The sequence below is a fragment of the Zootoca vivipara genome, chromosome 3 (assembly GCF_965207765.1).
Source record: "Zootoca vivipara chromosome 3, rZooViv2.hap1.1, whole genome shotgun sequence".
Taxonomy (NCBI): Eukaryota; Metazoa; Chordata; class Lepidosauria; order Squamata; family Lacertidae; genus Zootoca; species Zootoca vivipara.
The window spans coordinates 56579713-56604136 of record NC_142586.1 but is presented as its reverse complement, the minus strand read 5'-3'; the positions used below and the strand labels follow the sequence as shown (position 1 = coordinate 56604136).

The following is a 24424-nucleotide window of genomic DNA, read 5'->3' as shown; positions in this document are numbered from 1 at the left end:
TTATATGCAATTTTCCCTGATATCCACGAGTTTCTGTATGTTATTTTCACCAGCATCTTCATTTTTTGGCATACTTTCCCCTAACATATGCATTTTTGTAAACAGTGCTTGAGGAACCGCATTGTGACATTCGGATAAGTGCGAAGGAGGACTGTGCTTCTGTTCTCTTTTGAAAAGTGCAAATTTGATAAATTTACTGAACTAAATTTCTCCTCCATCCCTAGTGGCAGCCTTTACTGCCACTGCACAACAATTGGTCGTGGCTTTTAAATTCACACCTAAACATTACTGATAATACTGAAACTTAGCCTGACCTTTGCCTCTGCCCTGATTATAGAGAACAGTTATGACAATGTAACACTTCCCAACCCATCCATTTGTCTCAGTCTGCTGACTAGAACAATAAAGAATCTTGCCGAATCTTAAAAGACGAACACATTTAATTATGGCACAAGCTTTAGTGTCCACTTCACCAGATGTACAGCATGATCCTCAGTTGGTTGATATATACAAATGGATATATAGAAGATGAAAAATTAAAAAGCACCATCCGTTACATGGCAATGAAGTGCAAAAAGCATAGTTGGTGGCAGTTCAATTAGACACGAATTAAATTCAAGCTGCTCAGCAAAGGAAAAAATGTTCCTTTGTTTGTGCAACTTTATTTCAAAACCCCTTCATGGATCAATGCCTTGTCGTGGCGAAGGGGCTTGAATAACTCAGAGAAGCTATGAGCTATGCCATGCAGGGCCACCCAAGATGGACAGGTCATAGTGGAGAGTTTTGACTAAACGTGATCCACCTGGAGAAGGAACTGGCAAGCCACTCCAGTATCCCTGCCAAGAAAACTCCATGGACAAAGACAACATGATCGCCGAAGAATTGATGCTTTTGAATTATGGTGCTGGAGGAGACTCTTGAGAGTCCCATGGACTGCAAGAAGATCAAACGTATCCATTCTGAAGGAAATCAGCCCTGAGTGCTCCCTGGAAGGACAGATCCTGAAGCTGAGGCTCCAATACTTTGGCCACCTCATGAGAAGAGAAGACTCCCTGGAAAAGACCCTGATGTTGGGAAAGATTGAGGGCACTAGGAGAAGGGGACGTCAGAGGACAAGATGGTTGGACAGTGTTCTCGAAGCTACGAACATGAGTTTGACCAAACTGCGGGAGGCAGTGCAAGACAGGAGTGCCTGGCGTGCTATGGTCCATGGGGTCACGAAGAGTCGGACACGACTAAACAACAATTTCAAAGCAAGCATTTGCAGAATGACTTGAATAGAAGCTAGCCTACAAAGGAGGCAAAATGCTGGGATTCAACAGGAGACAACCCCGGTACATTGCTCTCTGAAAAGCTCCCAATTGGAGGTGAACTATGTGGAGCTCCTGAGTGGAGCCAATCCCAGTGCAGCTCACAGTTGAGAAAACACTGGAGGCCTCCAGGTTACTCCTTTGCTGCCTTTGCTTTGTCCATCCCATCACTGATGTCATATGGTGCCAATTGTGGGGCAGGTGGGCATGGCTTGGGAACACTGTTTTTAAGGGCTAACCGAGGACTCCTGCCAGCAGTTTCCCCATGCCTGAATTAGAGCTTAAAGGTAAAGGGACCCCTGACCATTAGGTCCAGTCGTGACCGACTCTGGGGTTGCGGTGCTCATCTCGTGTTATTGGCCGAGGGAGCCGGCGTACAGCTTCCAGGTCATGTGGCCAGCATGACAAAGCTGGTTCTGGTGAACCAGAGCAGCACACGGAAACACCATTTACCTTCCCACTGTTGTGATACCTATTTATCTACTTGCACTTTGACGTGCTTTCGAACTGCTAGGTTGGCAGGAGCTGGGACCGAGCAACGGGAGCTCACCCCGTCGCGGGGATTCGAACCGCCGACCTTCTGATCAGCAAGCCTTAGGCTCTGTGGTTTAACCCACAGCACCACCCGCGTCCCTGAATTAGAGCTTAGGTGTATGCAAAAGAAGCACAACTACCATTTACAACAACTATGAACGTATATCTTATCTGCCAACTAAAGCAGAGAGAGATATTTTTCTTTTTAAAGACACTTTATAGAATAAAATGTGGGCTTCATTTTGGGATGGTATGTCACTTTGATTAACAAAATGAATATTTTAAAGTGGCAAACAGTCACCATCAAAAAATGAAGTCCACATTTTATTCTATAAAGTCTTGGAAAAAATAATGCTTCAGAACTTGTTTGTGTTTTGTTGTGCCAAACTCTCATGCATAGCTGCCAAGTTATCCCTTTTTTTAAGGGATTTTCCCTTATGCTGAATAGGCTTCCTCGCGAGAAAAGGGAAAACTTGGCAGCTATGCTCTCATGAAATGTTGTGTCCAGAACACCTGATGGCGCTGTTTCACCAGGCGTGCATATTTCTGTGTGGTGGATAATACTTAGCACTGAGTGTGACTGGGATCACCTTTACAAAAGGCAACTTAAGTACATCGGAAGCTGGATCAGGCCCATCTAGTCCAGCATTCTCTTGTAACAGTGAATTCCTGAACAAGTTAAAAGGGAATTTTGAAAGTCCTGAGTGAAGATGCTGAAATCTTTACCATGTGAATGGAAAAGTGCTGGAGGAGATAAGGAAGTAAATAAAGGAGATGTTAGGTGAGTTAGGTGCGATCAAGGAATCTCTAAGCATGTGGTCCTCTCGAGTGGTTTCCATTCCAAAGCAAGGTGGGCCTATTAGATTTTGTACAGACTTCAGAAGCATTAATAAGATCACCGCATATGATGCCTATCCAATACCCAGAGTGGATTCTATGTTGGAGTTGTTGGGATCAGCCAGCATCAGGGTTTTTGGAAAATGGAATTGGAATAATCATCTAGGTGTAAAACAGCATTTAACACTGAATGGTATATATGGATTTACTTTTCTTCTGTTTGAGTTAAATGATTCTTCTGCATCCCAAAGGGGAAAAGGAATCTTTATGACAAATGATAATCCCTCCTTATTTTTTAAAAAGCAGTACCAGCAAATCTAACCAGCAAATATGTGTTGCTCAAAAGGACTAGTATCTTAAAATCAGTATTTATTCAATTTCCAGAAAAGGGGGTGGGCACTACAGGTATACTAGTGATTTTTTTCTTTTCTTTTCAGCAAATATTACAGACCTATTACGAAGCTATCAGAAGCCTCCTTCTTTCTATAGGTATTTGACATACAGTACATTCTGCAAAACAACTCCAGAACATGGCTGCATTTTTATTTAGTATTTATATTATTTCTTCTTTTTTAAAAAATATACATGCCAGTTGCTTCACTTTTAGTTAATCCACTATTAACACAAATAATACACTATAAACAAAAAGAAAGTAATTCCAGTACACTTAAATGGAGTTGAAAAGAGCTGTTGACGTTGCATGTGCGTCCATTTACATATGGCTGGCAGAATGACTTTAATAATATACAAAAACCTTCCACATCATTCATGTGGATAACAGGCTGGGAGAAGCTGTTCTCTTTTGCTATAGTTGGTCCATAAAATGTCCCTGAGATACAAATATGGCAGAGAGTCTTTCCAGCTCCCATTTTGCTCAAGCATCTTCAAAAAAAACCCACTCATCTTCCAGCGTGATTAAAGCATTTACTTTGTGCAATATGGTTTTTCACTCTCTCTCTTTCTGTATAGAAACTCACATTAGGCCTTGTCCAAGCTTGGCAAATAAGTTTTTAACTGTAATATGTCGGGTACAGGCTGTTTACTGTCATGGTAGAAGCTTAGTCCCGTAAGAAGTTCCACGTCTCTGACTCGGGTTGTATGGAACTTAATTCTCTCTTCCACCCACGAGGACTCAGGCTTGCCAGTCTGTTGGAGCAGAGAGAAAAGATCATGTAAAAGATTGCTATAGAGTGTGCCTGTCTTATTTAAGGGCAGGGGGAATTGGGATTACTCACTGCGCAGCTTTCACTGTTGTCTTCTTTGTGAGGTATAACATAAGATGCAACATCAAGAGACCCTTCGCATTGCCAAGGAGTCTGGGAAACATTTTTACAACTTGTCAAGATAACGAAGTAGTGAGTTGGAATGAGGACTTCTGGATTATTTGTGAGCCTGGAATAATAATTTTAAAATCAGTATTTTAAACTTTATCCTTGTAAGTGTTTGAAGTTTTGTCACACCACAATAGAATGGACAGTGGGAATCAACAAAACATTAAAACAGCATTAAAATGGCTTGATCCTGCTAAATGCAACCCACCAGAAAGTTCTGCTGTGAGAAAACATTTTTGAAATGAATCATATAGGAGAATTTGCTGATGGATCACGTCCCTTGATGTCAGAGGCATGAAATGCGTTTCTCTGGAACTAGGTTTCCATCTTTTAAAGCTTTACTTCCTCATTTTAAAGAAAACCTACTGAAGCTTTCCAGTTAATGATGCTGTTATTGCGTTGTTTCGAGCAGAGTTCATGATAATTCAAAAGAACTCTTTGGAACCATGAGTCTAGCTAAATGGAAAGTTAGAATGGTTTTCCTAAGGAAAGCTTTGAAAGAAAGAAAAATTACAATAGCAACTCAGATGAAGGAAGGAATTGAATTTGTCGAAATGACGCTAGGTATCTGTATAGCAGACTCACAGGCTGTATTTGGACTGAATGCTAAATCTTGGTTCAGCACTACATGAATGACTGGGCTCCTCTCCTCTGTTCCTCTCCCACAAAGCTGAGCTGCACTCCAGAAGTAGCTGCTTCCATTTCCCCTTAACTGGTTGCTATTTAGTCAGAACTAGAAATCCTATAGTTAGTGTAGGCTTATTTTGAAACAAACTTCAGTCAGCATTAAATCATGTTCCCTGATTCAGACAAAACAAAACAAAACAAAACACAGTTAAGGGAAAGTGGAAATGAAATCTTCCAAAAAACTTGTTGGAGACAGAGGAGGGGGAGTGTTCAAGCTTAGGAGGGGGCTAGGCTAACTTTGCCTAATACATTAAAGTGGGCATGCACTTTTGCATTATTATTAATATAAAAGTAAATGTAAAGGGGCCCCTGACCATTAGGTCCAGTCGTGACCGACTCTGGGGTTGCGCGCTCATCTCGCATTATTGGCCGAGGGAGCCGGCGTATAGCTTCCAGGTCATGTGGCCAGCATGACAAAGCCGCTTCTGGCAAACCAGAGCACACGGAAACGCTGTTTACCTTCCCGCTGTAGCAGTTCCTATTTATCTACTTGCATTTTGACGTGCTTTCGAACTGCTAGGTTGGCAGGAGCTGGGACCAAGCAACGGGAGCTCACCCCGTCACAGGGATTCAAACCGCCGACCTTCTGATCGGCAAGCCCTAGGCTCAGTGGTTTAACCACAGCGCCACCTGGGTCCCTATTATTAATATAATGTAATATAAATTATTATTTATAAATGCACATACTGCTTAACGTCAAAATAGGCTTTCAAGTAGTTCATCAGTTATAAAAAAGGGGAGGGGAAGAGTGAAAGGAATTCCTTATTCACATATGCTGATATACGAACTTAACCAATCCACAACTCCCAAACTAATGTGAGGATCAGAACTTACTTTATCCACCAACATTCATACTTCATGCAATTCTTGACTCAGAAACCATATAAGAATATGTTTAAATACATATTTGGGAGGGCACAGGAATATATATTTTGAAAGAAATGTGTTTTAAAATATAATTTAAATATTTTTAAAAAATATTTAAATATAGATTGTTGGCTAACTTTCCAAAGAAATAAAATCACAGGTGACTGCAGAAATGGAACACAATGAACTTCTAGGTGAACTCATAGGTAAACGCATGTGAAAGTGAAACAGACTTATTGGCCCATCAGTACTGCTGAGAATACAGAAATGGGAGATAGAGATGATAGATGATAGATAGAGATAGATAGATAGATAGATAGATAGATAGATAGATAGATAGATAGATAGATAGATAGATGATAGATAGATAGATGATAGATAGATAGATAGATAGATGATAGATAGATAGATATAGATGATCGATAGATAACAAAATAAATTTTATCTGATGTTTCATCCCAGAAATTAACTATAGTAAGAACTTTTCTATGCTAGCTAGTGACATAAAATTGTAATATGGTTTTAAAAATAGCTACAACTGACATATGTTTACCTTTTCACTTCCTCGGGTGTATCATATAAGCCATTGTAGTCGTGATCAAACACAGGGCCAGCAATGACATGGACACCATTTCTGTCTGCAGCATAGGCTGGCAGTAGGACTGCATTAAAGTAGTTCCATATCACTGAAAACGCAACGGGAGCAGTTGAACAAGGAAATACAAGCACCTTTCCTATCAATCACACATGCAGGATAAGAGGGCATCTTTTGGCATTTCCCTTACTAAGATCATCAGCTGCCTTCATTATTCTTATTTGCCAAACTAGTTTTGTGTTGCAGGAATCCCCTGGTGGCTGGCAAATATGACATCTTTGGGATATTGGAGGCCTCATAACACATAATCTCTGTGGCCTAGGGAATTTCCCTTGATTTGTATATTTTAGGCAAACTGGGGCAATTGCCTTGGGCAGTGGCACGGGGGGGGGGGGCGGCAAGCAGCTGCCCTCCAGCCCCTCTGCTAGCCAGCCCTGCTGCCTCCTCATACCATTCTTCAACACTTGCCTCCAAACATCTTTACTTATTAGTGAGTTTCGGGGTTTTAGGTAGCAGGCAGTGGTTTTAAAAATAGAGAGAAGACACAATTAACCCTTACCCTGGAAAGCATGGTACATTGGTACAATATTGCTTGATAAAAGTGCTTCATTTTTACTGTATCTTTCATCCTTTATCAGATCTGAAAATTAAAAATGTATAAACAACTATTAATTACAAAATTTGAATGAAATGTCTCAAAAAAGGGTTACGCCTCATTCCCCTCCCTTTTCTGCCCACTTCTGGGTCACAGTGATGTGTGCATGCACAGTTGCGTGTCAGTTTAATGCACATAAATCAGTTGGTGCCTTACATCTTATATATAAAAGCAGAAACTGCAACTCTTGCTTTGCTTGCTAATAAATTTTTCTGCTCAGAAATGAAAAGTAAACAGAATTACTTGGTGGGAAAAGAAATCCATAGTTTAGCTGGGGATGACTTTTATAAAATGAACACATCTGGCTGCGGTTCGAAGGAATGCGACTGTCGACATTGAAACAGCTTGGGGTGGCTTCTGAAGATGCAGTCCAATTGTCCTATTTAACAAAATAGAGCATTAGTTGCCGAGTATGCATACCGCACATTACATAAATTGCCAGATACAGATTCACAATTCTCTCCCTTACTCTGACTGTCATCTATGAAACGGTTTAGCCTGTGAAGCTTTTTTTGGGCCAATACTTATTCCAGTCTCTGTTTGGTTGGCTGAACATATTACTTGTGAAGACCTCTCTAATAGTAGAATTTTATAATTCCAAACCCCTTCCAATTTTGCCACACCACCAGGAACAGGTCTATGTGGACCTATTTGGTGAAAATTTCATTTTGGAGCATCAGACATTTTTCAGACCAAGCTGGTCATAGCTAGGGCGAGACAACATGTGACATGCAAACGTGAGAAGCACATGGATGAGTTGTGGTCCACCTGGCCTTTGTCCAACAGAAGACTGTGACAGTGGAGGACTTCAGGCTGCTGTGGGAGATCTTGGATGTATAAACTTCAAATTCTTCAACTTGGAATTCTAATCAATTCAATATCTAGCCCTGGTACTCTCGACCTTTTCAGGCTGAAGCACCCACTTTTAATACAAGCATGCATTTTGATGACCCAATTCTTAATCTTGTACCATATGTTTTCATGGTGGTGGTGATCTTGCTGCAACCCATCTTGGATCAGGACGCAACCCACTGGCGGGTCCTGACCCACCTGTTGAAAACCAGTATCAGTAATTGTCTTAGTATTGTTTAGGCTCACTACTCTTGCCCCTCCTGATAACTTCTTTTCCCCCTTTTAAATATAAACTGTGTCCTTAATTACTGAACATACTTACATGCTTGTTAACCATATAGGCACTCCACAGAGGCATCTTGATCTTGTAGCTAAAGCCATTTACATAATGGTAGCTATGAAGAAGACAATAGACCTGCTTCTTTTGGAGCACTCTGGGCCTCCCAAATGGCAAACTATATTTTTCAATCTTCTTTACTAGAGTAATAGGAAGAAAAACACAATTCAGTTTGCTTCTCCTGGAAAGATTTTCTGCTTAATTTATACTTTTCTCTAAGCAGTTACTGTGCTTACTTTCTGAAGTAGTGAAATTTATCTGTTGTCGAATCTGTGGCAAGAGAAAGCAAAAGGTGAGGTCATCATTTTGTGTACCATCATACCAAGCAAAACATTTCACCAAAAGCGTCCTGTTTTTTATGTTCCATCTTTGTTCCTCTCAATCACAGGAGCCCCATGAGTGGATATACAGAACTCCATGGTTTTAGCCAAGAGTGCCTTCAATTGCTGCATATATTTTTTGTTCTCATGAATACTTACTGAAGAATCACATGGGCAACCACGGTGATCTGCAGAGGTTCTCTGTTGTGTGGAAGGGCATGTCGAAGGAAGGCTTTCTTCCTTAGGATGTCTCGGCATATAACTGGCCTGCTTCAAGAGGTGGTTGAGGCTTCCATAGGTTCCATTGTTGGGAGCCGGTGTCAAGCCAAGTAGATCTACAGTTGTTCAGAAAACAATGGCAAAGATGTTCAAAGGTGCACTTCTGCACTGCAGTCCATTTGCAACTATGATCATGAAAATGCCATGTCTTTAGAATTTCTGAGATTTTTTAATTCTATCTATGCTGGTGGTCAACTGCAAGGCCCACTGGAAGCTGATCATAAGCATAAAAATATAAGACAGTAAAATAAAGTAATCACACGCCACAGGTGGGTCTCCTGGAAGACAGAATTCCAGAGCCTGGGTACTACCACTGAGAAGGACCTCAGACGATAGTAAGATGTGAAGTTGTGCTTCCTCTAAAGATATAAGTGAGTAGGCAGACTCATATGGGAACAAGCAAATCTTTAAATACAGTATATTATAGTCTGCTCACTACCCAAGAAACACTGCTTGTCATATGTATAGAAGACAGCTTGGGATCATCTGCATACTATAAGGCACATTTGCACACTGGCCAACCCCAACCATGATTCAGCCTACAGCAGGGATGTCCAACAGGCTTGGACATCACAATCTACTGGTAGATCTCCAGGAGATTTTGGTAGACCGCAGTCAATCGCTGGTTCCCTTTCCTCAGCGGTGGTAAAATAGAATTGGGCCCCGCCCCCTTGGCTCACCCTCTATTGTTGCAGGATCTCCAGAACAGAAGATGGAGCTTTTGCAGTGAAGTTGATTGTCTCCTTAGCAATCTTCTGGTGAGTGACTTTCCCCTTTCCCCCTAAAGAAAGCTCAGCAACTTTTCCCTGAACACCCCCCCCCAAAGGGAACTGCATTCCCTAAAAGAAGCTCAACAACTTTGACCTGACCCCCCCCCCCAAAAAAGGGGTAGATCGCTGCCAGTTTTTTATTCTGTGAGTAGATCGCAGTCTCTCAGGAGTTGGCCGTCCCTGGCCTGCAGGAATAGTCTACAACTGCAATAATTTTTCTCTCATTTCCTTCACAGGGCGATAGCTTCACTGTTGAGAAAGGTTCTAGAGGTGACACAAAAGCTTGAGCCCCTTGCAGGCTGTGATGCTGCTACTAATGCACGATAGGCTAAAATTCATTCCCTAATACAGAGCAGTCCAATGCAGCCTCAAACGGACAGGGATTTCACGAGTGTGAATAGTATTTACAAACAGTTTTCTCCCAAAGAGAAAATTATGTGATAATGTGTAGAATGCAAGGAAGTTTGTGCAACCATTTCAATAAATGCACACTGAGAAAATGAGAGCACTATTGATGCTAAGGGGAAACAAGCTATTAACCTGGATAATCAGGTCTTCAAGGGCCATGCAAGAGAGCTTTAATATACAGCTCCCATGAATCTGTATGTTGATACTGCATTTCATCACATCACTTACAAAGTTTCAAAATGTAAGACAACAAAACATGTCTTTATGGTGAAGCTGAAGGCTTATTTGGCTTCTTGTGTATGTCCAAAAACCCACGAAACTTAGCACTTCCCTCAAATATCCGCATACACACACAAACTTCATATCTAGTTAAACACTTATTTCAGTGGGCTTTTGGAAACAGAACCTTAAGTGTGGGGCAGTTTGCAATGGGTAGGGAGAGCTCTAAGAAAGGGGAAATAGTAAGATATGGGAATCCTGAGAAGGTGAAACACATATAGAAATAGAGTAAATAGGAAGAGGACAAGAAGGGGCTAAAAAAAGTAGGGTTGTTGTTGCTAGATTGGAAATTGACATGGGCAAGAGGCAGCAGAGTCCAGCAGTTTCCCACTATAAGAAATGTATCCATAATGTATATGTAAAACTCCAGTCCAATCAAAAACTATTTTTCAAAAAGCTTTGTGAGGTGGGGGTGGGGGTGGGGAAGCAGCCACTTTACCATACCACACATTAAATTGTAGATCTCAATGTTTTCGAAGGGATCAACTTCAGTTTGAATCTTGAATCCAGGTCCAAACCCAATAAACAGAGCCTAGAATAAAACAGAAATTATGTTTTATATGTATGAAATGAATCTCTCTCTCTCTCTCTCTCTCTCTCTCTGTGTGTGTGTGTGTGCGTGTGGGTGGGTGGGTGGGTGGGTGACATACTCATTTGGAACATCTATTTAGAGTGCAGTCCTATTCTCATTTATCTGAGAATAGGCATGATTTAATTCTATTTCTATTACTTCTATAAGGTTGCAGAGTTAGTCTTTAACTAACAATGGTTAAATTGCTCTGAATACAAATGCAGTCTAAACTCATCTGAAATGATTCTCTGCTACAGTTATTTCAGGGGACATCAGAATGACCTTTCAATAGGCTCCTCTACTTTATTTAGACTGTATGTGTGAGGAATAGATAGTTGGTTCACATATATTTTTCTGAACTGTCTCCAGCAGAAGTAAACAGTGACTAATTATGCCCCTGTGTCTACGTAGCCCTTAAGTTTATCTAAACATGTAAGACCAAGATAGCCCTTTTTAACGGCATACAGGAAACCCAGCTTTAGTTGAGGTTCTTTTTTACTTTCTTTGAACAAATACAATATGTATTTCCTTGCAAGTGTTATTGAAGTCATAGTATAAATGTTATCATCTACCTTTATTCAGACTACAGCTGCATCCATCAAGACAAACAAAAGCAAATAACAGACTGCTACATTCAAGGCAAATGAGTTTCTTATCTCTTGTGCTAATTTTTTAAAACAGCTGTTATTTGTGCAGTCACTGCTGTCTGCTATATAGAACATCAGCATGCCATGCTTCTCGGTAACAACCGATGTTCCTACAGGAAAGATCTTAAACTACTACTTGTCTCCCGCAAATACCGTTCTTTTGAATTCCCATGTAATTTTCACATTTAATAAAACCAAGATCTAGTTGTAAGACTGCTCCAGTTACCAGAAAAATCTAGCAGACAAGAGCTGATACAGGGATGATACCTGTATTTGAACTACATTTTGCAGATGTACAGAAGAATAAGTGTTGGGTTACCCAGTCTCATCCCACCCCATCACACTCAGAACAGGACAGAATCTGCAATTTAAAGTAAGATAAATGCCACATCTCTGGTATTTTATAAACCTGTATGGGTTCTTGACCCAAATATCAAAAGTGAGATAATTTAAAATGCTGGCTGTCAAGATATAAAATTCTTCACCTACAACCTGAATTTGGAACAGTCCCATGAAAGCAATACAGTGGGGGATCTTTTAAAGATCTATAGATTAGCTCACAGGTGCCTCCCAGCAATGATCCAGCCCCATAATACAGGTAACTGGAATAAGCCTAAGTAGGCAGGACTCAGGTCTAGATGGCAAGGAGGGTCAGTGGCCAGGCATGAGTGAGAAACATAGAGGGAGCATGATAGAGATCCCAGCATCAAAGACTACCCCAGGATCATTAAAAGCTTTGGAAGCGCACAGAGGGGAGGGACCCTATTTACCTGCATATTTGCAAATGCATTGTCCGACCCATGGAATCCACCAGTGCAATACTTGAGCTCAGAGGGCATCCTACAAAACACAGACATGAATACTGTAGATAACTGGCAATACTTGCCAACTGGCATTACAGAAAAAGCTTGACTAGCGCAACCACTGTCCCTCGAACCTTCCTTTTCCACAGTTTGTTCCTCTTCCTACTATTCTGAGCACCATTTGCTGAGACTATGTGATGCCGTTTCCATTGTCATAGCCAAGGATGGCTGCCTCCCCATCAAGTAAATAAAGAAAAATACTTAACTGAGGTTTTGCCACCGTCCCACCCCCCTAAATCCTAGCTACGCCCATGGGTGCTTCTCAAATCTCTTCATTAGCTTCTTATCCCTTTCCATATCCAGGACTAACTCCTTGTCCTGCTCCTTAAAATTCTTCTGACCAACAAAGCTCAGCCTCAAAATCCAACAAACTAGCAGAAGGGAAAACCCAAGGAATGTTACAAATATATAATTTGATCCCACTTAATAGAAATAAGCAACAAAACTCAGAAACATACGATTTGTGTTATGGTGCTGGAATGAAACAATGTTTCTATGCACAAGTAGAGTTCACGGGCCCTGTAAAAAAATTAAATTTTCATAGCCAGGAATGAAAAAGTGGCCACTTACCGAGCAAGCTGCCATTGCTGGTCCATATAAAAATGCACTGGCTCAATCCGGTCATTCTTGGCATAATGAAATCGCTTGGGGAGCAGTTGCTTCAAGTATGCCTTGAAAGGTTGATTTGGGACCAAGCACTGAAAATGTTGAAATTAAAAACACTTATTTAATCCTGTTACACTTGCAAATTTTAAGTGTCCCCGAATGGAAACACTTGAATAACTCAAACGGTAAAGCTATTCAAATGCTTCTATAGAACACTTTCAGGTCCCCTTCTCTCTCTCTCTCTCACCCCATCATGGGAGCCACTTCCATGTGATCTGGTGTCATACCCACAAGGGTAAGCCTGATAAAGAATGTAGCTATGATTTTACAACTGGGCAGATAGTAATGACTATACTTACTGTAAGGTTTCTTACAATGCCTTCGTAATCAACTGGAAGAGTTAGATGAAATAATTAGTTACCTAAAGGTTAAAAGAAAAATGAAAATAAAGGACGTCCTAATAAGTCATAATACTTCATATTCCATAGCAAGCATTCATGACTCTCTCCTTTTTTTGCCATAGCCTTATCTACACCAAAAGCAACACTCTTTACAGCATAGCACAAGGGTGTCAAAAACCAATGTGGACAGTCCCTTGCTGGCATCAGGCTGACTTGACTGAAAAGCCACACACAACATACTTGAGTAATGTGAGATTTCTCTGAGTGCTCAGTACATTAGTTAAACCAAGAGAAGTGTCTAAATAAATAAAAAAACAAGCAGTAACTGTCATCTTTCTGGAACCTACTCGAGTTTTGTGTTCTTTGAAATATCATGCCCTTGGTATGAAACAATTTAATTGCTTTAAAATGTGCCAGCTCTGTATCCCCCCCCCAAAAAAAAGAAATCAATTGCATTTATTCACTCGTGCGAAAGAAAGTTAAGATACTGTCAACTAAAAATGCATCATGGAATTGTAGATTTCGAAAGGGCCACAAGTGCCATCTACTCCAACTCCCTGCAATGCAGGAATCTTTTGCTCAATGTGGGGCTCGAACCCCTGACCTTGAGATTAAGAGTCATGTGCTCTACCAAAGTATGATTACATGTGGCATCTTACTGTATTGTATTATATTGATAGGATACTGGGGCTGTGCCTCAAGATAGTCAGTGGCTGCATTTGCATATAACCCTGGCCATCAGCTCCATGAAGATGCCTGCAAAAACTAGAGTTCTTTTCTACCTCCCCACATCCAACCAGCTTAAGTATTCCAAAACACTTAAGTTATGCTTTTCAAGTGATTAAATCACTGCAGAGTTGTCATAGAGAAGAGCTGCAGTGCAATGGTGCATTGTTCTATCATTTTTGCTGCAATCTTTACCTCATTGACCTGAGAATAAGCCCCACTGAATTCAATAGGACTTCCTTCTGTGTATATATGTTTAGGATTGCACTCTAGATGTTTTTCAGTTGTTTCAGATGCAGCTAATGAACACAATAATTCATTTATTTGTTCAGTTTCCATTTTAACCTGCTCTTTGGTCAAACAAAGGTCAACCATTCCCAGGACTGAAGCGGGAGAGAAGCTTGACATGGTTATTTTGTTATCGACCTCTTGTAGTACAGGCTCGTTCCAGTATTTAATTTGCTGTACTTTTAAAGTTGCAACACACACAAATAAGTAGTATAAATTAGTCTAGTAGTTACATACAAGAGTAATACTCATCTGGAACTTTTTGGGGTCTCAAGCGAGCCGCAGGTCCAGGTACTACAAACAAGTCTTGAACATTATCCAAGTATGTATTTAGGTATGCTGATTTGCTGCAGCTTGCTGCCTCCATTCCTTCAAAGAAAGAAAGAAAGAAAGAAAGAAAGAAAGAAAGAAAGAAAGAAAGAAAGAAAGAAAGAAAGAAAGAAAGAAAGAGAAAGAAAGACTCTTTTTAAGAATAGCTCACTGAGACAACATAGAATCATAGAATCATAGAGTTGGAGGAGACCACAAGGGCCATCCAGTCCAACCCCCTTCCAAGCAGGAAACACCATCAAAGCATTCTTGACATATGCCTGTCAAGCCTCTGCTTAAAGACCTCCAAAGAAGGAGACTCCGCCACACTCCTTGGTAGCAAATTCCACTGCTGAACAGCTCTTACTGTCAGGAAGTTCTTCCTAATGTTTAGGTGGAATCTTCTTTCTTGTAGTTTGAATCCATTGCTCCGTGTCCGCTTCTCTGGAGCAGCAGAAAACAACCTTTCACCCTCCTCTATATGACATCCTTTTATATATTTGAACATGGCTATCATATCACCCCTTAACCTTCTCTTCTCCAGGCTAAACATACCCAGCTCCCTAAGCTGTTCCTCATAAGGCATCGTTTCCAGGCCTTTGACCATTTTCGTTGCCCTCTTCTGGACACGTTCCAGCTTGTCAGTATCCTTCTTCAACTGTGGTCCCCAGAACTGGACACAGTACTCCAGGTAAGGTCTGACCAGAGCAGAATACAGTGGTACTATTACTTCCCTTGATCTAGATGCTATACTCCTATTGATACAGCCCAGAATTGCATTGGCTTTTTTAGCTGCTGCATCACACTGTTGACTTGTGTCAAGTTTGTGGTCTACCAAGACTCCTAGATCCTTTTCACATGTACTGCTCTCAAGCCAGGTGTCTCCCATCCTGTATTTGTGCCATAGCTCACCAAGCAAAATTACTAGAAAGACATGAACAACAAATGAATGGAACAATCCCGTACAAGTTGACTCAGAAGCAAGCCTCATTAAGTTCAATGGAACTTACCCCCAGATAAGTGTGTACAGTACAGGATTGCAACCTTAGTAGTATAAATAGTCTTTGACATTTCAATAACAGAGCAATCCAAACTACAGGAAATGGTGTAACTTCTGCCAGGTCGCTAGGTCTAATGAAAGAGCTGAAGGAGGTTTGGGATCAGCATCACTCTGCTATTTCTCCTTCCTGCTCCAGCCACTTCCCTGGATCATACCCCTTTTTTGGCAGTGTGGGGGTTGGCGGGTTATGCTCACTTAATTTATGCTGCTCATCTGAGCCAGGGTGGAGAATTTACAGTGGCACAGACACAACTCAGTTGGGACAACCCATGAGCTGCTGGATCTAATCTCCCCACCCCAGAAGATTGTTTCGATTGTACCATAAATGTTGTAAATTGTTGCCTATGGTTTTTTTTTCTCCACCTCAATCCTAAACACGGAAGTAAGTCATTGTGACTTAAACTGGATTTACTTCCATTTACTTTGGACCCTTCTGAGATACTGATATGAGATATTACAAATAATGAAGAGTATGAACCAAATCAAGTTAGAGAAAATATTTATTCATTCACACATAAAATTTATAGGCAGCACTGTAACCATAGTTCTCTGGGTAGCTCAACACAAAATTATAGTAAAATGAAATATAACCAATAAAACACCAGAATATTGAAAAGTATCCTTATTATTTGTTTGTTTGTTTGTTTATAAAAGAAGTGTTCAAACAAGACCTGCATAATTTAAATAAGCTTACCATGATCAGAAAGCAGAATAATGTTAATGCAATTGTGGAGGTTCATCTGCTTAAGTCCATCCATCAGTAGCCCAACCATGCTGTCTACTCTCTGTAATGCAAGAATGACCTGCAGAAAATAATCAAAAAAAGGAGAGGCAAAACCAATGATAATTTAACATGTAAATAAACGTTAACGGCTATTCATATTTTCAATATTTCAACAAGTTACTCACGTAGAAAAAACTTTTCTCTCTAGGCCTGCAGCCTGCTCCCAGATCAGCACCAAGAACTGTGCTGTCTTTTGTAATCAAGGAAGGTGTTCACACTATCTATGGTTCTCAACTTTGTGCATAGCTAACTAGTGCTGGGTGGCTGTCAAGACAGCACTGTAACTGAACTTTGAAATCATATATATGACATACAGTGGTACCTCTAGTTACGGACTTAATTCGTTCCGGAGGTCCGTTCTTAACTTAAAACTGTCCTTAACTAGAGGCATGCTTTCGCTAATCGGGCCTCTTGCTGCCACTGCGCCGCCGGCCCACGATTTCCATTCTCATCCTGGGGCAAAGTTCTCAACTCGAGGTAACTCTTCCAGGTTAGTGGAGTTTGTAACCTGAAGCATTTGTAACCTGAGGCGTTTGTAACTCGGGGTACCTGTGTGTGTGTGTGTGCATGCGTGCACACACACACACACACATAAACAGAGACAAATGGAAATCTAGACTGGTATTTTGAAAAAAGCATCACATATATAGTTAGAAGAAAGATGTGTCTTATTTTTTATATTTCACGACTTAAATTAAGAGGTTGCCAGTTACATGTAATACACCATGGCCCGGTTAATGCATAATGCTAAGCCAAACCATGGTTTATAGCACAATCCTAACCATGTCTTCTCAGAAGTAAGTTTTGTTGTATTCAATGGGGCTTACTCCCAGGTAAGAGGGGTGCACATTGCAGGCTTAGTCTGGGATAGTACAGCAGCAGCAGAACCAGGGAAATTCACACTATGCCATGGTTTAGCTGAGCATTGGGTGTGAACTGGAAAGTGCTGTTTTTAAAATGCTGCTTATGTACATGTAAGCTTCCAACAAATCTCTCTTTAAAAAAATATCACTTCCCTGAGCAATTACAGAACTTAATGTTAAAACCAAAAGTAAAAGAATATGAAGTTACTTACTTCACTGCTAACTGGTCCATATCTGTGGCCTGAGGAATCTGGTTCTTCTAAATACAGAGTGTAAAGGTGTGGTCTATATCAAACAGCACCAACATTTTAATATTTTACATATAAATTCAGAGAGAAGCGTGGAAATATTTAGATTCAATATTATTTATGAGAAATAAGTGTGCACCAAGAACAAGAAAGGGTCTCGCGACACCTTGCAGAGTAGCTGAATATCCTAGCTTACATATATTAGAGAACAGGTGTGCCAGTAAGAGAGCAGACTGAGCTATGAATCAAGAAGTCTCCAGTTTGAATCTTGCCTCTGCCATAAACTCATTAGGTAGCCTTAGGCAAGCCATTCTACCTCATCCTTAGTCATGCCTCCCCAGATGATAGATATGGAGAAAAACAAGGACTGAGGGTGCACTCGTAATCCTGCTAGTGTCTGGCAGGTTTCAATGGAGCAGTGGGGGGCCCACCATATTCACATCCCTGCCAAGCACGGAAGGTGAAAGAGGGAACAGAAATTGCTCCAGCAGTTGGGAGATGGTACATTGATCAGCCCTGGGTTGGGGGCAATCCCATCACACAATGGCAACAGGGCTGGCTTGGAATTAAAACAAGTCCCCAGCTGGCTCAGCCCTCCCCTAGAGTTCTCTGCTGGTTGCCACTGCCAGGAAACTCACTAGAAGCACTTCCTGCTGCTCTTGCATTTGGCAGGCAGAAAGGGGAACTCTGCACACAGGTGGCACACAGGGCTGAGCAGACGGACAGCTCCATGTAATCCAATCCCAGCCCAGTGCAAATGGGGGTTAGATTACTCTGCCACTTAAGCGGGTTAAGACTGTAACTAGATAATGCATGAAAAGTACTTGGAAAACCTTCAAAATGCATGAGAACATATGATTAATAATAATGTGACATATAGGCATGAAAGCTTTCTTCGCCATGAAAGCCTGTGCTGCAATAAATATGTAGGGCTTATGGTGCCACAGGACCTTTCACTGCTTTTTCTGCAACAGCTTAAAATAACTATGGCTCTGGAAACTGTTTGTTGTTCACTGAAGCGAAAACAACAAAACCTGTGGTTCAATGCAGCCCAACCCCATAAGCATTGAGTGGGCTGGACTCCCAGGCAGATGTGCATACGCCGGCAGCCTAAGACCACAGTCCATGCAAAGTCAAGCACCCATGAATCCTGCTGATTTCAGAGGGAAAGTGAAATGTGTACTCAAGTATTTGCCACTGAAAATTAAAGGGGATTGAGTGCTGATCATGCTCTAACAAATGTACTTTGCTACAAGACCCTGTTTTTTTCACATGTACCTTCTTCAGATGCTGCATCAGTACAGTCTTACTATAGAAGCTCATGACACAACTAACGTGTTACACAGTATATTGTAATCACAGCTACACATCTGGAGTTAGCAACTGAATACATATCTTACAGGGAGATGGAAGCAGGCATAACTTGGTGGTCTTGGTAAAATGCACAGCAGTATGCAGCGATGTGTCTCCCCAAGATCCCACAAGCAGAATTCTGCCCAAGGGATGCTTCTGCTGGTAGATGGAGTGGATTTCATCATTTCTCCTTCTGCTGTGCTTCCCCTTGGCCTTGGAAATCCACTCCAGAGGACCAGGGGAACCCTCCAAAACAGTGAGGGAGGTGACAAGAAGGATGGTGGAGAAAAAAAGGGAAGCAGCAAAAAAATTCTTCCTTCCCACTTCTGCCAGCAGGAGTCTCCGTAGGGTTAAAGATTGTTCTGTTTGTGGAAGAGCCCAGTCTGAATCCAAGGCAAATAGGATTCAAGTTAATCATTGTCCTGGTTTTCTAACAGTCCTAAGCACAAGTATAGCTTTGAAATGTCATGCTTACCTTTTCTCTTCTGGTAACTGTAGCCATTTAAGAAAAGTCATTACTCTTTCTCCATGTGGGACTGACCTAAATAATAAAACAAAACAAAAAGACTTCAGCCCCAAAACATGCTGACCAGGTATTACCCATTAAATTTGTACAGGTGGATTCTGTTGTCCTCAGACCCTTTTTATGTTTGTGTATCTGCCCTGCAGTACTTGCTTTATTTCTTTGTTTTTGCTTTGTATTAATTGATTTGGTCTGGGATTCATTGGTGGGGATGATGAATCATAGAATCGTAGAGTTGGAAGAGACCACAAGGGCCATCCAGTCCAACCCCCTGCCGAGCAGGAAACACCATCAAAGCATTCTTGACATATGCCTGTCAAGCCTCTGCTTAAAGACCTCCAAAGAAGGAGACTCCACCACACTCCTTGGTAGCAAATTCCACTGCCGAACAGCTCTTACTGTCAGGAAGTTCTTTCTAATGTTTAGGTGGAAGAGAGGAGGTGAAGATGGGTGAGTTGCAGTTCTAAAGAAAAAGATGAGGAGAGGCCAAGTGAAAGGCCATCTCTGTGGAAGAGAGACATGGATGAGACATAAATCAAGGACGGATTGGATGAGCCTTTGTTAGAGCAAAAGAAAAACAAATGACCATTTGATGGATTCAGGAATATTGTGTTCTTCCTATTGTGATATTGGTAGAAGAAACAAGACATGCTGTTTCAAAACTTTTTTAAAATTCTGGGTTTTTTTGTATTTGCTGTTTGTCAACTTAGAGACTCACCCGTTGTATACTTTGTAGATGTCTGGAAAACTTCCATTAACAGTGACATCTGAACCAGGCCAGAAGAACGTGGCAGATTTTAGACCTTGATACATAGCTGTCAGCCAGATCTGTACGAAAAGATAGACAAATGCTATTCATTAAGTCTTTCTAATGAGGAATTTCGGGAACTTTATTGGAGAGATACGTTACACCAGGTCAGGTCAGTGACGCATGTGGCTCAGTGTTGTCTACTTTTACTCGCAGTGAGTTCAGATGTTCAAAGGTCTCCTGCTCCCTCAAAGCCCTTGGCACTGTTTCTCCCTTGCTGTCCTGTATGCTTGAAACTGCTCCTGGAATGCCTGTGCAATGCTACCTCTCTTACTTCCTCAAACTCATTCCCCAAGACCAACCTTTTCCGTGAAGCTCACCTCTCTCTTCTCTAATGGAGCCTATGGCCATCCACACATTTCCAGCTTAAAACACAGCTAAGTTGTTCTTTCTCTCAAATCAGATCAGTTGATGTGTGGGTGTTGGGGAACCATATCAAAAAAGGCTGTTATAATAAACAACAGGATAGAGATGGGGTGGTAGTCAACTAAGTTTGACTCAGAGTAGACACACTGAAATTAATGGACCTAATGGATTGCAGCTAACATCCTTTCTACACCACTTGCCAAAGCAGCAGTGGGAATGCACTGACCGCAGAATAAACAGGACTGTGCCCACAGCCTCTAACTAAGCTTCAGCATGTGAAACTGAAACAGCTACACCAATGAGTAATCAATAAGCTTCTAGTCTTTACCTTCAAACCCTCCATGGCCTTGGTCTCCTGTACCTTTACTGTTCTACCCTGACATATCCTTTCCTGTGACGGTCACTTATCCAGTTCCATCACCTGTTCCCTGAAATGATTCTGCCCTTACTGCTTTGCTGTCTGCCTGGAACTGCTTTGCAATGCACCTCTATGCAAACACCTTCATTAATTTCCCTCAAACCCACCTTCAACCACAGTCCCAAAGATTAATTGTAATTAATACAAAGCATGTGTAATTCACTAACTGGATAGTCTTTCCTGTTCAATCCTGTCTTCAGTTCCCTCCCTCGTTCCTCTTTTGTCTGTTTCCCTTGCCCTGAATTTCAGACTGTAAGCTCCTTGGGGGCAGGGACCTGTCCTCTTGTGCTCTGAAAAATGCCATGCACACTGATGGCACTATATAAATATAGCAGTAGTATAAATACATATTCAGAATAGGTTCCTTTAAAAAACAAAAGGTACTTAAATTTTCATTTCTTTCATGAGTTGTTAGCATATATTATATAATATATTAGCATATATCTTTTGGCAGGAAGGACGGGATATAAAATAAGTAAAATATAATATAATTAGTACTTACTGGCTGTCCTTGGTACCACCGTGGATCAAACTTCTCTGCATTTCTAAGAGTGAAGGTAGCATTTCTCTTTGGGTCGTACATTTTATTATCCACTAGACCATGGGATTCTGGGTATAAGCCCTGAAAAATAAGATTGATTGATTGCATAGGTATCAACATTGCTTCTGCTTCCAACCATCTGGGGACAAGGTACTATATTTGAGCAATAACACTTGCAGGTCCAACCAACTTGACTCCCCCAAGCCGAGGTGAGATATTGCTTATCTTTACCAATGTCTCCCTATAATGTACAGCCCCACCAGAGTTTGGGGTGCTTGTGGGGCATACTCTCCATTCACATGGGACAACAGATTAGTAGGACACACCTCTTAACAAGCGTGGGGATATAAACGAAGAGGCAGTATTAATCTGAAAGGCAAGAGAGAGAGACAGAACAAGAAAGAGGGTAAAGAAAGGCTGGGATGGGAATGGTATCTCAATTAGCATCATGGACTCAAGGGGTGGGGAGAGGATATGAAAAAGGATAGATTGCTTTCATATTTTTAAGTCACTGAGTTTGTGGCAAACAAAAGGTTAAAATATACTTTTAAAAACCTAGCCAGAAGATATCACATTACACACATGTATAATGTTAGACGGTTACTCTTTACAAAACATAAGTGTTCTGCTTCACCAGATTTTGTCTAAGAGCTCCTCCAGCAAATCTCTTTATTGAGCATTCCTCCCGATTTGCTTGCAAGAAGCTTAGGTGGTGTTCGCTATGTCCAGTCCCTATTGAGCATTTGAGCTGTTTTGTTTATGGGCAGTTATATGGAAATGAACATTCCTCCTGCATTCCTCCTAAAAGATGATAACAAGGCTTAATTTGCTTTTTTTTTAGGACACTGATCTAATGTTTTACTTTTAAAATGGCATCAACTGAGGAATCTGGATTTGAGGGGACCAGTCACCAAGCACTTCCGGAGACTGTGAGAATGGCTAATTATTAGCAAAAGGATAACGTGATTCATTAGCTACCCCTTTTAATCTCTGTCAGCTATCATGCACAAAGCAACATGAAAGCTCTGCCTTAGGCAAGCAACTAATTCCTTCCTCCTCCGCTCCTGCCCACCTCTCTGAACTGGTACTGCCTCTTTGGTGTTAGCATGTAGGCATTTCACAGGTACACATTTGCATTATGCATTTTCTGCAATTATCCTTCTGTTTCCCTCAATAATCCTTACACTATTAACAAGCAATGGAACTTGAGTGCCAAAATTCTCTTAAAACATGCTGACTGCAACATTGTACAAATTTGCATAACCAGAGCTCTCTTACTAATGATGTGAACTGAAAATGAAATAGAATGATATCCACTTTCTTCCTCCATAGGATGGGGTGTGGGTGGGTATAGGAACCCCAAGATGCTCTTACCGTGACAATGCTGTAATGATTGGGAAATGTTTTTGATGGATACACTGGTCTCATGCCACGAGCGTATGTTCCACATTTTCCTTTTGTAGGAAGCAAAATCAAATTAGAATTGTCTAATGCCACGTTGACAGATAATACATTTTTTCATACAAATACTTTACAAAGTGCTATAAGAATATGACAAAATTAACATTTGTCAATTGCACTGAAGGTCATTTCCCCAGCTGCATTGACAGATTGGTAGCTGGATGGAACACAACTGCCTTGCAGTGACAGCGAGTGGCAACTGTATTCACATAAACTGTCTGGGGGAGCCATGGGGAGATCCTCCTAGACAACCGCTACCATATAGCAATTTGTTGCCATATAGCAAATCGCTACCACATAGCAATATGCGTGCATCAACTGACCCTCATAAACATGAAGAGAGTAAACATAATATAGGAACTTTTGAGGCTAACAGTTTTCCACTTTAAATTCCTGCCTCTTGTGGTTTTCAGTTTAAGACCACCCTACATTGCTGGATCAAGAAACTAAATCTTTAGAAATCTACAGAGACAGCTGAAAAGACACCCATGGATTTCTCTGGTCTTTGGTTTCTAGTGCTAACTTTAAAAGAAAACAAATATTCTCCAGAACTTAAACTACCATAAACACATTCTAAAGAATGTCCTTCTCATCTCATTCATGACCACTCTGAAATGGGTAATGATGGTCAAGCGAAAGGTACCTTGATAGGAGTCCTTCTGGGCTTTTATTAGGCCCCATGACCTTATTCCTTCACTCCTCATCCTCTTTTCACACTATGGGCTTTTCAGGTTAAGGAGCAGTAGTGGATGGGAGAGCAGGGTGATGGCACTTGCCTGACCATCCAGCAGAGGAATCAATGCCACCAGCTCCTGCTGGCGTGTTTGCACTGTGCTGGCCTCGCCACAGCCTTGCACCTCCCATTCTCCCTTCAGGTAAGCACTGCTGCCCTACCACCCACCACTATTAAGCAGGATGAGGAAGCATTAGGTAAGACCTGAAGGAAGTGCAGCTGGCCCTCCTAGGCAAATCCACAATGTCATTCCTTATATTCAAATAAACAAGATTTTCAGAAACTAGAGATGCAAACATTTTGCTTCTTTAACTCAACTCACGGAAAATATTTGGTAATCATCTCAAAATTAAGTATCCAACATCCCCTGTGTCTCAGAATGATAGGAGGCTACAGGCTCAAAGGTTCAGAACAGGGTGGCTAACAAGGTGTTATTGGACTCCCAACTCCCATCAGCCTTAGGCAGCATAGTCCATGGTTAGGGATGACAGGAGTCTGGAGGGCACCACACTGACTACTTTTGCTTTAGAATAATGCTATGCCATGTCACCTTCCAATCGAACTTAGCCTGTGTTTATGTGACAGCTGTAGCTAATAAACATAGCAAAAGAAAGTTGTTCTAGAAACTGGTTTGTGTGCATGTGTTTGTACCTGTTCCCTGCTCTGATTAGCAAGCTAACTCAACATAAATGCTTACATTACTGTAAAATCAGAAATACTGTGCTGTTGTCAAAACACCTCCACTAAGCACTTGTCTCTCACTTTCTTGACAACTTTTTAGATATCTAAACATT

At 41.2% G+C, this 24424-nt stretch overlaps 1 protein-coding gene across 1 annotated transcript in view; it reads right to left on the bottom strand.

The window, feature by feature from the left end:
• Positions 1-3030: 3030 nt before the first annotated feature.
• The window catches only part of ENPP1 (ectonucleotide pyrophosphatase/phosphodiesterase 1), a 46813-nt gene continuing 25419 nt past the window's right edge, over positions 3031-24424 (bottom strand). Inside the window, exons 7-25 of the mRNA XM_035108976.3 lie at positions 22811-22890; positions 21398-21517; positions 20022-20131; positions 19256-19321; positions 17392-17464; positions 16227-16335; positions 14401-14532; positions 13108-13139; positions 12713-12840; positions 12050-12119; positions 10506-10593; positions 8485-8660; positions 8242-8275; positions 7991-8145; positions 7060-7195; positions 6721-6801; positions 6120-6252; positions 3917-4073; positions 3031-3827 (exon numbers count right to left, since the gene is read on the bottom strand). Of these exons, the coding sequence (XP_034964867.1) occupies positions 3660-3827; positions 3917-4073; positions 6120-6252; positions 6721-6801; positions 7060-7195; positions 7991-8145; positions 8242-8275; positions 8485-8660; positions 10506-10593; positions 12050-12119; positions 12713-12840; positions 13108-13139; positions 14401-14532; positions 16227-16335; positions 17392-17464; positions 19256-19321; positions 20022-20131; positions 21398-21517; positions 22811-22890 (2048 nt within the window). The 3' untranslated portion in view covers positions 3031-3659. The remainder of the gene's footprint in view (positions 3828-3916; positions 4074-6119; positions 6253-6720; positions 6802-7059; positions 7196-7990; positions 8146-8241; positions 8276-8484; positions 8661-10505; positions 10594-12049; positions 12120-12712; positions 12841-13107; positions 13140-14400; positions 14533-16226; positions 16336-17391; positions 17465-19255; positions 19322-20021; positions 20132-21397; positions 21518-22810; positions 22891-24424) is intronic.